We start from the raw sequence: 14046 nt of genomic DNA, 5'->3' as shown, positions 1-14046 counted from the left end.
AAATATGTAGATGTCCAAAGAAACCCTTAAAAACAACAAACTGCATAGCAACTAATGATCTACATTGGTAGAGGGAATTTCTTTAAGAGTTCCCTATACCATGAAATCACAGGTCTGTAATAAAGAAAAGTTCTTTTTAAAAAGAAGAAACTTTAAATACTGTTAGGAGGGCCAGAAGAATCTGACAAATATCTATAAATACATAAGTGCTGTGACTAGAGTTTTCAAAATCAAGGATGCTTTAAGAAGAAAAATGATAATTCTGAAAATAATTATTTTAATTAAAGAATCTGTAGGCAAAAATTCCAAAATAAGCCACTAAAATGTTAAATTACATTATACAAATGATTTTTATTGCAAACTCATTTTAAAAAAAATAGCCATCTTATTCAAATCAATAACAAAGAGATAAATAAAATATACAAATCACAGAAACTGTCAAAATGGTTTCCTACAGCAACTAGTTCACTATTCAGTAAATTGGATGTGACAGTTACCTTTTGAATAACTTCAACTATAATAAATTAAATCAAGACCATTAAAGATAAGTAGTCGTCAAAGTGATTACCATAGTAGGGAAACACACAGATCTTAAAATTAAAACCAGTTCCCCCCAAATATGGTACTTCGAAGAATATAACTTCATCACACTTTATTCCTGTGTATCAATTATGGGAGTATAAAATAAACCAAATGCAAAATTACAATTCAGCAAATAATATGTTTTAATTATATTGTTTCTTAAATTTTAAAGTTATAAAAAGCTCAAATACATTAGAATGAGCTAAATTTTGGAGCAATCAAAATTTAAGAAATAAATGTATTGAAGTGTACACCTAAAAAATTAGTCAGTTAAAAAAATAGTTCTATAATTGTAATCCAAACCAAGTATACTGAGAAAACTTAAACTTCTGTTCTTTAATATGAATCAGGTTATAAAGCAAATCTAAACAAAATGGTACCTTTAGTATAGATCTGAAAAATAAAACTGAATGAGATATTTAAAACAAAAGCTAATTTATAAAAAGAACTTTAAAAAATATTCCAAATTAGACAACATATCATTTACTAAACATTCGTTTACCATATATTTTGCTAGCAAATGAGAAAACGTTGAGATCAAGTTTAGATGAAAAAAATCCAAAAGCTTTTAAAAACGATTACAGTACTTCCTAAAGAGAGAATGAAAAAAAGAACTCTGAATAAGAAAAGAACCTAGCTGCGGTTGAGGTTAGTGTCTCTCAAAGTGAGTCTGTTCTTAAGTTTTGCAAAGAAAAGGCTTGAACAAGGACCAAAGCAGAAAAACTGAGTCCTTAAAGTTTTCTATTTGTTAAAACACCTTTGGCAAAGCCACCAAAAAAAAAAAAAAAAAAAGGTCAATTTGCATGCCTCATCGAGGCATGAATGTGATCCTGGGTTCTTGATGCCAGGAAGAGACTGTCCAAACAGGGGGAAAATGGACCAGCATAATTAAGCAGAGAGATCTTCGTTAGTAAGCTATCTACAAGGTTTTTCTTTGGTCAAGGCAATCTGTGAAACAACATGGGATATATCATGGTTCTCAGTTCTCAGTGAGTGAGTGAGAGTGTGTGCGTGTTTGAGTGTGTGTATGTGTTTCTGGTCATCATACTTTGCAGTGCTCATAATAAGAGAATAAACCGCTATGAAAACAATTCATCTGTGTGCCAATATCTATTGCAGAGGATGAAATAGAAAATTCCATAAAAAAATGAACAATATCTCCCTAACCAACTCAAAATATAAGTAAGAATTTGATGACTTCAGTAAGGAGGTAAGTTGAATAAAGGACAGCAAAAAATTTAAGGAAATAATGGTTTGAAATTAATAAAGGAGGTCAAAGGCTTGTAGACAGACTATGAAGGCAAAATGTTCTCTGTTCTAAAACTAGAACTTTGTAATAGAAGAAATATTTTTCTTCAGATTGTCCCCTAAAGGGAATAAAATCTGAGGTTCATTTGTCTCAGTAGTAATTAGAATAGGGCCAATGGGGGCAGGGTGATAAGAAGAGGACCTCCATTCTGTATTTAATTCATCCTTCTAGAGTCCTCATACACTGCTTCTCTGGTAGAACGCCTAGGCAATCAAAATATAGTAAACAGACCTTCACTGCGGCTGAATTTGATTTCCCTCTTTACTATCCACAATTAGGCACCTGTGTGTGACTGACTTTCCTTATATGGACTAAATGAAAAAGAAAGAAGTATTAAAGTATCCTAAAGGAAAATGTGTTGAATTTTAAACAACTAACTTAATTTTTCATGTGGGCATATTCTCATCAATCAAAAAGCATTTATTAAAAGAGATTCCTATGTATAAGGAACTGTGTTAAGGGGTAAGGACACAAAGACAAAAGTGAAAACATTCTCCAGTCTCAAGAAGTTTATAATCTAATGAGGAATGCAACGCAAACACATGAGTAAATAGACTAGATCTACGATGATTACAGGATAGCTTTGGAAATACAGGTTGATTGCCCTAGAAGCAGGGTGGAGTGGGATGAGAGAACAGGATGAGGAAAAGCTTCATGAAGAAGTTAACACGTGAACAGAATTTTGAAGCAAACAAAGAATTCCAAAGGACAGAGGTGAGGAAAAAATGCATTCAAGGCATGGGAGACTTGGTACAGCATCAGAGCAAAGCTACAGAAATGTGTGCAAAATTGTTAGGGTAGAATGAGTAGAACACAGGGTACACATAAGGAGGAAAGTAAAGTAAAAGAAGACTGTAAAAATAGGAAAGCTTATATCTTTCTAGATACAAGAGGGAACAAGGAAAGTCTGCTGAGTAGGGAAGCGACATAATCCGACCTGAACTTTAGGAAAATCACTTTGGTAGCTGTGTGAAGCTGCAAGGGGGAAAGGCTATCTATGTTTATACAAATAAGAGTATTTTGATTACTATTCACTGATTTTTTTTTTTAAGATCAAAGAGAAACAAAATAAACATATCTAAAAAAAGAGGTTTTGGTCTAGGCAATTCTATTAGACTCTGTTTCAGAGAAGGCACTGACCTGCACTGGGTAGAAGGACTTTCTCCAACTGAGAATACCCTTTCCCTGTATCTTGGACTAAGTGATCTCTAAGACCACATTCTATTACTTTATGATATATATTCATCCCTCCCCATAGCCATTACTACTAATATATGATTTCTTTTTTATTTCATCAAAATTCATCTCCTACAGAAAATGTGACTAATTCAAACAATTTTACTTATTTCAGCATTCATGTGCTCAAATTATTATAAGAGGTTCGATTTATAAAACTTGGTAACTGTAAAGTCAGAGTAATATGACATTATTAAATGTTCATTATCAAATAAGTTAAATTGTAGTTTAGTAAGCTTTTTAAAAAAATCAACCTTCTTAGTTTTTTCCTCAGGTCTCTGATGTTCTCACTCAGATTCTCTCATAAAAAAGCTGAAAAACTTGAACTTTTAAATAGAGTAGAGATCCTTAATTTAGTTGAAATATTTAAGAATTTTTTTCTGAACTAATCTTATGTAGCAGATTGTATTAAGTAATTTAAAAAGATTTATCCTGATTTCAATAATGTTACTCACATATTTTGTGGATAATATTGAAAATTATTAGTTTTATATTTGTTCTATGTCCTTTAATACACCAAATATTCATGGGCTCAATAAGAACTGTCATGAATAAACTGAATGTAATCACATACTACCATTTAATGTCCCTCCCCTCAAAGTCAATCAATACAATAAAGAGCCCTTCATATATTCTAGCTAATAGCTAGGAATAAGCAGATATTCTATAAACCACAATGTGTTTATTAACTCATCACTCATAATTGAGGAACAAGTTTTTCTTTCCACACATGAGAGTCAGGTGAAAGTGGGTTCTTGTCGTGAAGTAGAAGCAACACAAAGTCCAGTGTCACTGGTGAAAATGAAGTGCACAGTTCTGAGAGTGCGAGGAGTGCTGACCAAGAATGCTGAAAAATCTCAGAGCCATCCAATCTCAGCCAGCCTGTAGTGACTGCTAGTATCTCTTCCATAATGAGAACATCAGGTAGAACAGCCAGAAAAGAGGTTTAATATACCTGGCATTTTTTCCTTCTTTCTAATGCTTTTAAATAAGACAGATGCCATTGCTATTAATTTCAAAAGCCTATTCTACAAATGCTTTATTTAAAAAGAAACGACCTGCTTTCATACATTTAGTACATGTAGCTTTATGGGAAAATGTACTATGTCTCTAATATGTAACACATGACACTGCAGGGAGAGAGATCACACCTGTAATTTCATTAGTATGGGAAACTTCCAGGTGAGCCAACTCCTTTCACCAATGCAGAGCAGCACCTTTTCTACAACTTTAAGTCTTAGAGAGGAGCCACGAGTGCTGGCAACCTAAAGTTCCTGGCTCCAGGGTCACACAGGAAGGAAGAAAATAAACATTTATTAGGTGCCTACTATGTTCCAGGCACTATGCTAAGTGCTTTATAATTGTTATCTAATTTGGTCCTCACAACAACCTCATTTTACAGGTGAGGAAATTGAGGCCAAAAGAGGTTAAGTGACTTGCTCAGGGTCACACAGCTAGCAAGGATCTGAGGTTGAATTTAAACTTGGACCAGGAGCAATGCTCCACACTGTGCCACAGCTGCCTCTAGAACAGTCAGTATGTGTCAAGAGACAGGACTCACACCTGGGTCTTCTTGGCTTTGAGAGGGGCTGTCTATCCATTGGGCCATGCTGCTTTTTGCAAAGTACTACACTTTAAATCCAATGCTAACTTTAAAAATCAATGTAATATAACAATATTTCAACTACAGTGCTAAAATAGAATGAAGAAAGAGAAACATATATAATTGAGATGACTAAAAATAAATGCAATTATCAATTCTTTAAGCTCCATTAAAACTTCTTCATAATGCCATTCTTGTGCTTTTATATTCTCATTTACCAAGGAGAAGAGGATAATAACTACGCAGTTAGATTATTTTCCATCTTTAAAAAGGAACAAAAAAATTCACTGAGTGCTAACAATAGTTTTACTTATATATCCATTTTGCCATTACCAATTTTAATTCCCCTTCAAACAATAAATGTTGTATAACTTGTATTGACTTAAAATATAAATCTCTCTTTAAAAAAATCCCTAATTAAAATACCCACAAAATGCAAATGGTGACATTTTAAGATTACTTTAAAAACTTCACACCAAATAATTCAATTTCTGTTTAAAATTATACCAATATAACAAGATTTAAGTTTCAAGCCAAATCCTTTAAATAGAACCCTTTCCCCTAAACTGCATAGCATAAAGTCCTGACAGAACTAGTAAGGTTATAATAAATTATCTGAGAGCAGTCATTTGTTTTGTTATAAAAAATTATAGATCGTTCATACCTATTGTGTCAGCTTTGCTAAATCTTCGTGTTACAACATTGTTCATATTTCCATTTTCACACAGCTTTAATTCTGTTAGATATACTTCTACTTTGCAGTGCTTTACAAACATACCCTGTTCAACCACCTGAAAAATAACAATTTAATGTCAGCTGTGGAGCTAAATATAATTGAAATACTCAAAAAATGATATATAAACTTTGAAGTTTAAAAAAAACAAACTTGGAAATCTCCAATGGAAAACAATATTTATTTTAGGGTTATTAACATTTTTAACAGATTATGCTAGGCATAAACAAGATCAAATATGTTTAGACCTTGAATAAAATTTAATAGATCATGAAGTTATAATATTTAGTAAATGAAAGTTTCAAAAGTTAGGCTGTTGGTATATGAGTACACGTTTATGTAATCAGAGATAAACAAATTTAAGGAAGTATGACAAAAAAATGCCTTATTATAATGTACAACTGTAACTAAAATCATTTATTTCTCACTTTTTCCCCTTGATCCCAAGCAAAAATAAAGTTATCTTAAAAATAATATTTTTACAAATAAATTTAGCTATGAGTTGTTACAATATTATAATGCTGTATAACAGATAATTTTTACAAATGAAAACTATAAATCAATGATAAGTGCTAGCCAAAATATTTAGCCATAAGCTCTTGTAACTGATATGTTAGTTTCTAAATGTAAGATGACTTTTAGTTTGACCTTAACCATATATTTAGTAACATAAAACTCCAAATGATAAAAGGGTTAAACAAATATGCAAGAAATCAAACTTAATAATAGAAATACACATACACACAGGATCACCTTTTAAAAATATATATAATTCCTTTCGATCTTCCAAAGGGTAACTGTGGACCTTAGTCATGAACACTGTTTCTGAAAATAGTCAGCTGCCTGACATATGATACAATCGACAAATATGGTATAAAGGGAGGCTCCAAATGACTGCTAGGAGAGCCCACTCTATTCCAGCCTTGCCATCTTCTCTATAGAACAATAATTTCATGTTTATGAAATGTTTTTCAATATGGAGATTACATTTTTTAGATTTAAAAATTAAAAGGTAGTTTCAAATTAATTTGCTACCTAAATCCAAGATTAATTTTAATTACATTTTGAAAAGTGGAAATGAATGCTTTTCAAATTATATTTGTTTTAGTTAAATTTCCAGTATACATAAGGAAAACCATAACTTCTTATTGTAACTTGTACAACTGTAATGTTTAATATTCACTGCACAAAAATTACTGATTATTCTAAATTTACCTTATGAACTTAATGTATAAAATGTGGCTGTTAATGCATTAGGACTTGTTTAAAGGTTAATATTGAATCTACTTTAGGATTTTAGATTGATATATAGGATGATGCCACAGACCTTGGAAATTACAGAAACTATAGTTAATATTAAAAAGAATACTTAGGAGTCAAATACTCTTGTGATAATAAAGTATTTCCATTATAGGAATAAATATGAGAATAAGAATCCTAAAACAATACTATATTCACTTCACTTTAGAAGAGGAAGTAAACTCCCAAATTTCTATACGGAAGGAAAGGAAAAGAATTGGCAACAACAAATAAGAAATAAGAGGAAAAACAGAATGTAATGTAAACATTCCATTATCTCAAAGGAAAAACTAGGGTATTTGTTTCACCACATATTAAAGACAGAAGACACCAATGTTAAAGGATAATTAATGTGATCATGGGTTTTTGTTCTTTTGTTATTTACCATATTACTTCCCATGGTTTATGGTATGTCTGATGGTTGATATTAGAACATACATTTCTCAAATGAACATTAATGCAGGAGAGGAAAGTAACAAAAGCATGAAGCTGGCGGCAAGAGGGAACTCTCTGCTCTGACGCTGAGTGGCACAGACAATGCCTCTCTGTTACAACTGCTTTGCAACACCTATTTCGGCAGGTTGTTGTAAAGAGTGCTTTGTAAAACTATAGAACACCATGTATGAAAGACATATTTTTATTGTTCAATTTCTTTATTTGTACCAAGATAGATTCTATTTAAAGAACCCCATCAGATTAAAAACTGACAAAAAAAAACCCACCGAAAGATATTTTAGAAGAACTTTTATTAGAATGTAGCTTTTTCTTAGTCTAAGTACATCTTTGCGTTAAGAATATTATTCTTATTTCTACTACCATCATACATTTATATAGTGCTTTACATATTACTATACATTTTTTTCATTTTAATTATTTTCAGCTTAATTAAAAAGAACCTTAAATGAAAACAAAAGGAAATAGGAAAAGCCAACTACACAAAAAAATTACACAAGCTTTACAAGAATAAGTATCTGATAAATGCTACTGAAATTTATATGGCTACTTTGAAAAACTATTATAGAGTAGTCTGTTTTGGAAATGACTGAGTCAGAAGTTCATGAAGTTATACAAGACATCATACTCCAGGACTGCCATATTCATCTTCTTACCACCTGCTTCATTTTTCTCTACCAGCCTCTTGCTCTCCCCCCCACCAAAAAAAAACCCAAAAAAACAACAGTTTGCTAACAAAGGAGTAACATAAGGGGCATAGGATATACTGTATATGATGCTTGAGCTTCTCAATCACAAAGTAAGTTTGGGACAGAAAAACAAAAATTGTTTCATCTAGGAACAAAACTATGATATATCTAGAGGGGGAATAGACCATGAGGTTCCTGTAGTCTTTACTATCCCTGGCCCCACATGTACGCCAAACCTATATATTTTAAGACAGTCAAAATGAGAAATTAAAATAATCAAGCTATTATAAAGCAATTTCTGTAATTTTAGGGAAAAAAGAGGATTTTTTTCAGTCTGCAAAGGTGAAAATGGAGGCATGATATAATGAAAGTTTATAGCATCAAGGAAAGATAAAACATAGAATTCTCGATCAAACCCTAGCATATAAAGAGGGTACCCCTAAAGGTTTTATAAAGAGGGCATTTAGGGCAAATAAAAGGAAATACTGATGTGCATAATGACAGTAATGTGCAGAACTTCTATCTTCCCCTCCAAAAGTGGTAAAGACTGAAAACAATATGTTCAAGAAGGGATTAGATAAATACATGAAAAACAGATATATAACAGAACATTAAGATAAGTTTTAGTGGTATACAGTCCTATTTTCAGGGGGCAAGGGGAGGAAAAATAAAAGAAAAAATTACAAGATAGTTTATTATATATTTAAAAGGAACAGCAATTGTATATAATTTATGTGCAATCTTTTAAACATTATGTTATGGAATATTTGTTTTATTCTATAAATTAAAAATCAAATAAATAAAAAATTTAAAATAAAAAAACATAGCAGCTATCAAAACTATTTGATGTTGGCTAAAAAATTTGAGCAGTAGATCAACGGAATAGACAAGGGAGAATCAGAAATAATGGAACTCAGGATTCTAATCTTCCATAAACCTGAGAACCTTAAATCACTAAGAAAGAAGACCTCTTTTGATAAGCACCTCTCAGAAAACTGGACAGAATAACAATAGTGACTAACATTTATGTATCTGCTACTCTGGGCCAGGTGCTGTGCTAAGCACTTTACAATTATCATCTCATTTGACCCTTCATAACAACCCTGGAAGGTAGCTATTATTATTATCATCATCCCCATTTTACATTTGAGGAACCTGGGGTTGTCCAGGGACACACAGCTAATAGGTTCTCTGAGGTAAGATTTGAACTCAGAGCTTCCTGACTCCAGGTCTAGCATTTTATTCACTTTCCCACCTAGCAGATTCATGGATGGGCTTGACTTGGAAATGAAAAAACATACTACAAAAAAAATTAGAAGACAAGCAGATCATAAACCTTTTAGAGCTATGGATAGGAGATAAATTCTTAAGACAAAAGAATAGAGGTAATTCCAAAAGATAAAATGAATAACTTTGATTACATTTCTACCAACCTATCCTACCCTAGAGATGGCATTTTATAAAAATTTTGAGGTCTGGAAGTTTTATTCTTCCTTAATGTCCACCTTTTTTCATTATTTCTCTAAAAAATTCTAGATGTTTTGTCCTTCAAATGAATTTCAATATTTTTTATTAAGTTCTGTATTCTTTCGTGAAATGTAAAATAAGACAGCAAACTCTTATTGTCAGATTAATCTTCCTTTTTTAAAAAAAGTTTCAATCATTCTATCAAATTAAGGTAAAGTGTCTTGGTAGTTTGATTGGCAGAGTATTAAAATTATAAATTAACATTGGTACTACCATAATTTTTATTAATGCTGGCACAGTTCAGTAATGACCACTGAATATGCCTCCAACTATTTAAGTTGTTCTTTATTTCTTTAAGGAGCATTTTGTAACTCAATCTACAGAAATACTGAGTGTGCTTTTGTAGACAAACACCTAAATATTTTATTCATTCCACAATTCTAAAAATGTATCTGATTTTTGTAGGTTTATTCTGTAGACTGCAACTTTGTGGATGCTATTGTCTCAATAGATTTCTTTGATTCTTTAGGCTTTTTTCTAACTAAACTATCATGCTGTCAGTAAACAGGGAGTGTTACTTCCTATTTTTTTAATACTTTCAATTTCCTTCCCTTGTCTTACTGCTATTGCTACCATATCTAGAACTATATCAAATAATAACAAATGAATGGACACCTGTGATCCTAATGTTTACTAAACTCTATGGTACTGTCTGCCTGAGGCTTTAAGCCTTCACTGTTCTATTCACCTTGACTTATTCCCAAAATATATAAATGCTATCTATCAATAAAATTTCATGGCAATAAAAATGTGCACTTTAAAAAAAGCAACATTAATATTCCCTCAGTGCTGAATCTTATATGGGCAGCTGTCTACCTAGTCAATCCCTACTCCTGTCTGATTGTTCACAGTGATACAACACAGCATAATCAGTTAGGAAAAGTAACAGTACAAGCAAAATCAATACTGGCAAATTTGCCAGTTTTTTATCTCTACTGTGGACAATAGCTGGTATTTTGTACTTTATCATGATGTATTTGGCAGTTTGATTCAACAAACATTTCTTAAGCACCTTTTGCTGCATTACTGTTTTGGCACTGTGTTGCAATAGGGGAAGGGAGATATGATATTTAGATAAGATATAGGCCTTGCCTATAAATTGTCATGGAATTTACATTCTAGGAGAGGAAAATAATTCTCTCTCTCTCTCTCTCTATACATATATATATACATTTACATATGTGTATATATATATAAAACAACAGAGATCTAGAATTGCAAGGGAACTTAAAAGTCACCTGATCAAAATCCCTCAACCATAGTTGAGCAAACCACAGGCCACAGAGAAGTATCAAAGTCAGGATTTGAACCTTGATACTGCACCCCAAGCCCACACTCTCCCAGGGCACCCCAAGGCACATACTGACTGCGTGAGGCATATAAAAGTGTGATCATCCCTATTTTACACCCAGAAAATGGGTACTTCCCTAGAATCCAAGAGCTAGGACTTGAACCTTGGTTATCAGTCTTGTGGCCTTTTCAATTTCTTGCGCTGCTGACCCAATACACCAAAGTATACTTACAGTGATGTGTAAAATGCTCTCTTCTCTAAATTTAGCAAAAAGGCAAGTTTGTAGTAAACACAATAAGTTACAAAATTCTGATCCTTTAAGTCTGCTTTCAAATATTAATTTGAAACAGGCTAATTAGTATAAAAGAAAATCAGGGACTATGAAATGATCAAGCAACATTAAGTGCATGGCGCATTTCAGCTATCTTTAAAGTGCTGACTTTATGTGATCATGATTGAGGATAGACAGCATCTTAAAAATTGAGGACAGATGACAGCCTTAAAAAAAAATAGAGCAGGAATTCCCTAGAGCAGGGAAGATATAGAAAAAAGTCCTTTGCTGACTCCTCCTAGCTAGTTATTCTTTTGGTTCACAGCACTGTGATGAGACTCATAAGTAATAAGGCTCTGAATATGTAAATATCCTAATTAACAACTATTAAATATACTTGTTGTTGGTCAAATTAAGTCATGACAATTGGACACCCAAATGGGAAAAAATGCATACAAAATAATCTCCATAGCCCTAAGTGAACTTTGTTCATAAAGAATTATGGCATTGGTACTTATACTCAATGAGTCCACGTTAAAAACAGCACTAAAAATGGTAATATTTGGCTTAGGAATGGCTCCTTCTCACTCTAAATCGTATTTATTATCTTCCCATATTTATGTTTTTACCAGGTTCTGTGTCTTTGAAATTTTATTTTCATTCTTTTACCTAAGCATATTTTACCTATTTAACAGTTTTTCAAAAAAGAAAAAGTCATCAAAGTATGAAACATTACAATAAGATTCAAAATCTAAAAGAGTAACCTGGACTTCATTATGTTGACATGGTGACTAAGCAGCTATATCCAGGACATTCATGTTCCAGGCTATGCCGAGTACAGCCAAAACGTATGATTGGCAAGGAGCAAGTGAGAAAGGCTTGTCTCTGTCAGACAGCAAAAGGGTTACAGCCTCACAAACAGACGCCATGAGAACCAAGTCTGTGTTTTGCCATACCATGTTAGTTAGAGCCTAAATGGTTATTCATGGAGATTAGCACCTGGGACAAAAAGGTTTCTTGCAGGGCCAAAAAAGACATAAGGTTTTTACATAGGCAATCAAATCAAACTCTTCCAGTGTAACAGAAAGCAGGACTGGCCCTCATCTCTTCTACATACTATCCCCCTTTCCATCCTAGTCTATTGCTGTCACATGAAAATTCTGCTAAGGCTTGGCATGAAAGAAATGAACTTACCTTATTTTCTGGAGGTATTTTGAGCCATATCAGGTAGGAATCAAGAGGATAATTTGGGGAAAGAAAGACAAGTGTAAGGTATGAGGGTTGTTCTTCAGTGAGAGTTGACAAGACTTCCTTTCTGTGGCATCACTTGTTAAATTTACTCAGTGAGGAGGGAAAGATGCAAAATAAGACTGCTAATTTTTATTGTCAGATTAGTCTTCCTAAAATATGGTTTCCAACATTAAATAAAATTTTTAAAAATTTAATAGTACCTGTTACAGTCTTCTGAAAAACCTTCAATGACTTTTCATTAACTACAAGATAGAAATATGGCCCCAGATCTCACCTCCAAATTTACCTGCATGAGCCACTTTCTGGTCCCCAAAGCTGCTAGTGCCTTCTCCTCCTAAGTTAGCTCATATCTGCTTTTGTATATTTAAATTTTACACTGTCTATGCTTACTGTCTAGTAAAATGCAAGCTCCTCAAGGGCAGCAACTGTTTCCTCTTTCTTTTTATTGCCAGCCTCCAAGTACCAGTACCTGGCAAATAGTAGGTTCTTAATAAACGCTTGCTGGTAGGTTAATAACCGACTAATCTATTAGTCCCTCAAGATGTTTGCTTTCTTGTCTCCATGTCTCTGCTTAGCGCATGATCCTCATTCGTAATGCACTTCCCTAAATCCTCTAAAGGTACAGTTGCAGTCCCACCCTAACACTCAGTAACAGCCAATAATGCTCATAATACTGTCAACAATCACAATGTCATGAAACTTAAGTGAAAACCAGGTTTATTACAAGAGAAATGAACATGCATGTGGAACTCAAAGAGTTCACAATCTATACATAAATATGCATAATTTATGACAGCAGGAAAGAGGAAGGAGGAGATATCAGTTGTCTCCATATAAAAGGGGATGACATGGGAGGGGGAAAGGTGCTGTAAAGGTGGAAAAAGGACAAAACCCCTCCTGAAGGAGTAAGGAGATGGCAAAAGCCACTTTCTTTTCCCCTGGGAACTGCTAGACCATGAAGATATGATGATCTCCTTATCTACAAGGGTCCCAGCTGCACAAGCCTAGTGCAGACTATCTGGTACCTGTCTTGACTCCCAAGTACACACAGGGAGTCTAGTTTGGGATGCGAACAACACATTATGTCAGGTCACGTGGACAGATATTTCATCCTTGACACATTCTGGGCCTCCTATATCCTCTGGGTCCAGTGCTTCTGGAAAACATTGCACCTCAAAAAACAAGTTAAGGGGATCCCTTAACATTCCTAAATAATACTCAGTAGGAACCCAATAAGCACTTAGTGGAATTAATGTGTCTTATACACAGATTGAATCTGTGATTTTATTGACATAGGGAACCTTAGATGAAGAAGACTCTCTCTACCAATATGAAATTCCTTGCACTTAGCAGATGTTTATTTGAAGTAATTAATGAATTGAATGGATTTCTATGAATATAACTCACTTCTCCCTCTAAGTTTTGTCTCTGTATCCTGGGATGCAGAGAGGATCAAATGACAGAATGGAAGCAAATAACTTTGTAAACCTTGAGGAACTATATAAATGCTAGTTATTATTAGTCTACAGTCACCAGGGCTTTAGTCTAGTGATGAATTTATTCCTTAACTCTCTATTGCAATCCTGTCGAGTTCAAGCAATGTTTATAGAGAAATACAGTGGCGCGCAGGTAAATGTTTGATTACCAGGTTCTCCAGAAATATTTAAGTTTAATCTACATTTATTCAAGACAACTGAAAAATCAAAGAAAAAAAATCAAGCCCTGATTTGTAGCAAATGTTGATTTTTGAAGTATAAATGTTCACTCTGAAAACTTAATAATTTAGCTCTCAGTAAGTTGGT

The 14046-nt window shown here is 33.2% G+C and overlaps 1 protein-coding gene and 1 long non-coding RNA gene across 9 annotated transcripts in view; one reads left to right on the top strand and one right to left on the bottom strand.

Annotated features, from left to right (window-relative positions):
* Nucleotides 1-14046, bottom strand: part of USP15 (ubiquitin specific peptidase 15) — a 196257-nt gene that overhangs the window by 140694 nt on the left and 41517 nt on the right. For 7 of the 8 annotated variants that reach the window (XR_011977244.1, XM_072655244.1, XM_072655245.1 and 4 more), the window contains exon 4: nt 5395-5521. Coding sequence is in view for 7 of the 8 variants with exons in the window: in XM_072655244.1 (XP_072511345.1) it covers nt 5395-5521 (127 nt within the window). In the remaining variant the exon portion in view is untranslated. Of the gene's footprint in view, nt 1-5394; nt 5522-6216; nt 6463-14046 lie in introns of those variants that run through there. The other variant, XM_072655246.1, reaches the window with a different exon arrangement.
* The window catches only part of LOC140534326 (uncharacterized), a 42528-nt gene that overhangs the window by 26807 nt on the left and 1675 nt on the right, over nt 1-14046 (top strand). The gene's annotated exons all lie outside the window — the stretch shown is intronic.

Source organism: Notamacropus eugenii, chromosome 3 (assembly GCF_028372415.1).
Source record: "Notamacropus eugenii isolate mMacEug1 chromosome 3, mMacEug1.pri_v2, whole genome shotgun sequence".
Taxonomy (NCBI): domain Eukaryota; kingdom Metazoa; phylum Chordata; class Mammalia; order Diprotodontia; family Macropodidae; genus Notamacropus; species Notamacropus eugenii.
Note: the sequence above shows the minus strand (reverse complement) of the source record. Positions and strands in the feature narration are given on the sequence as shown.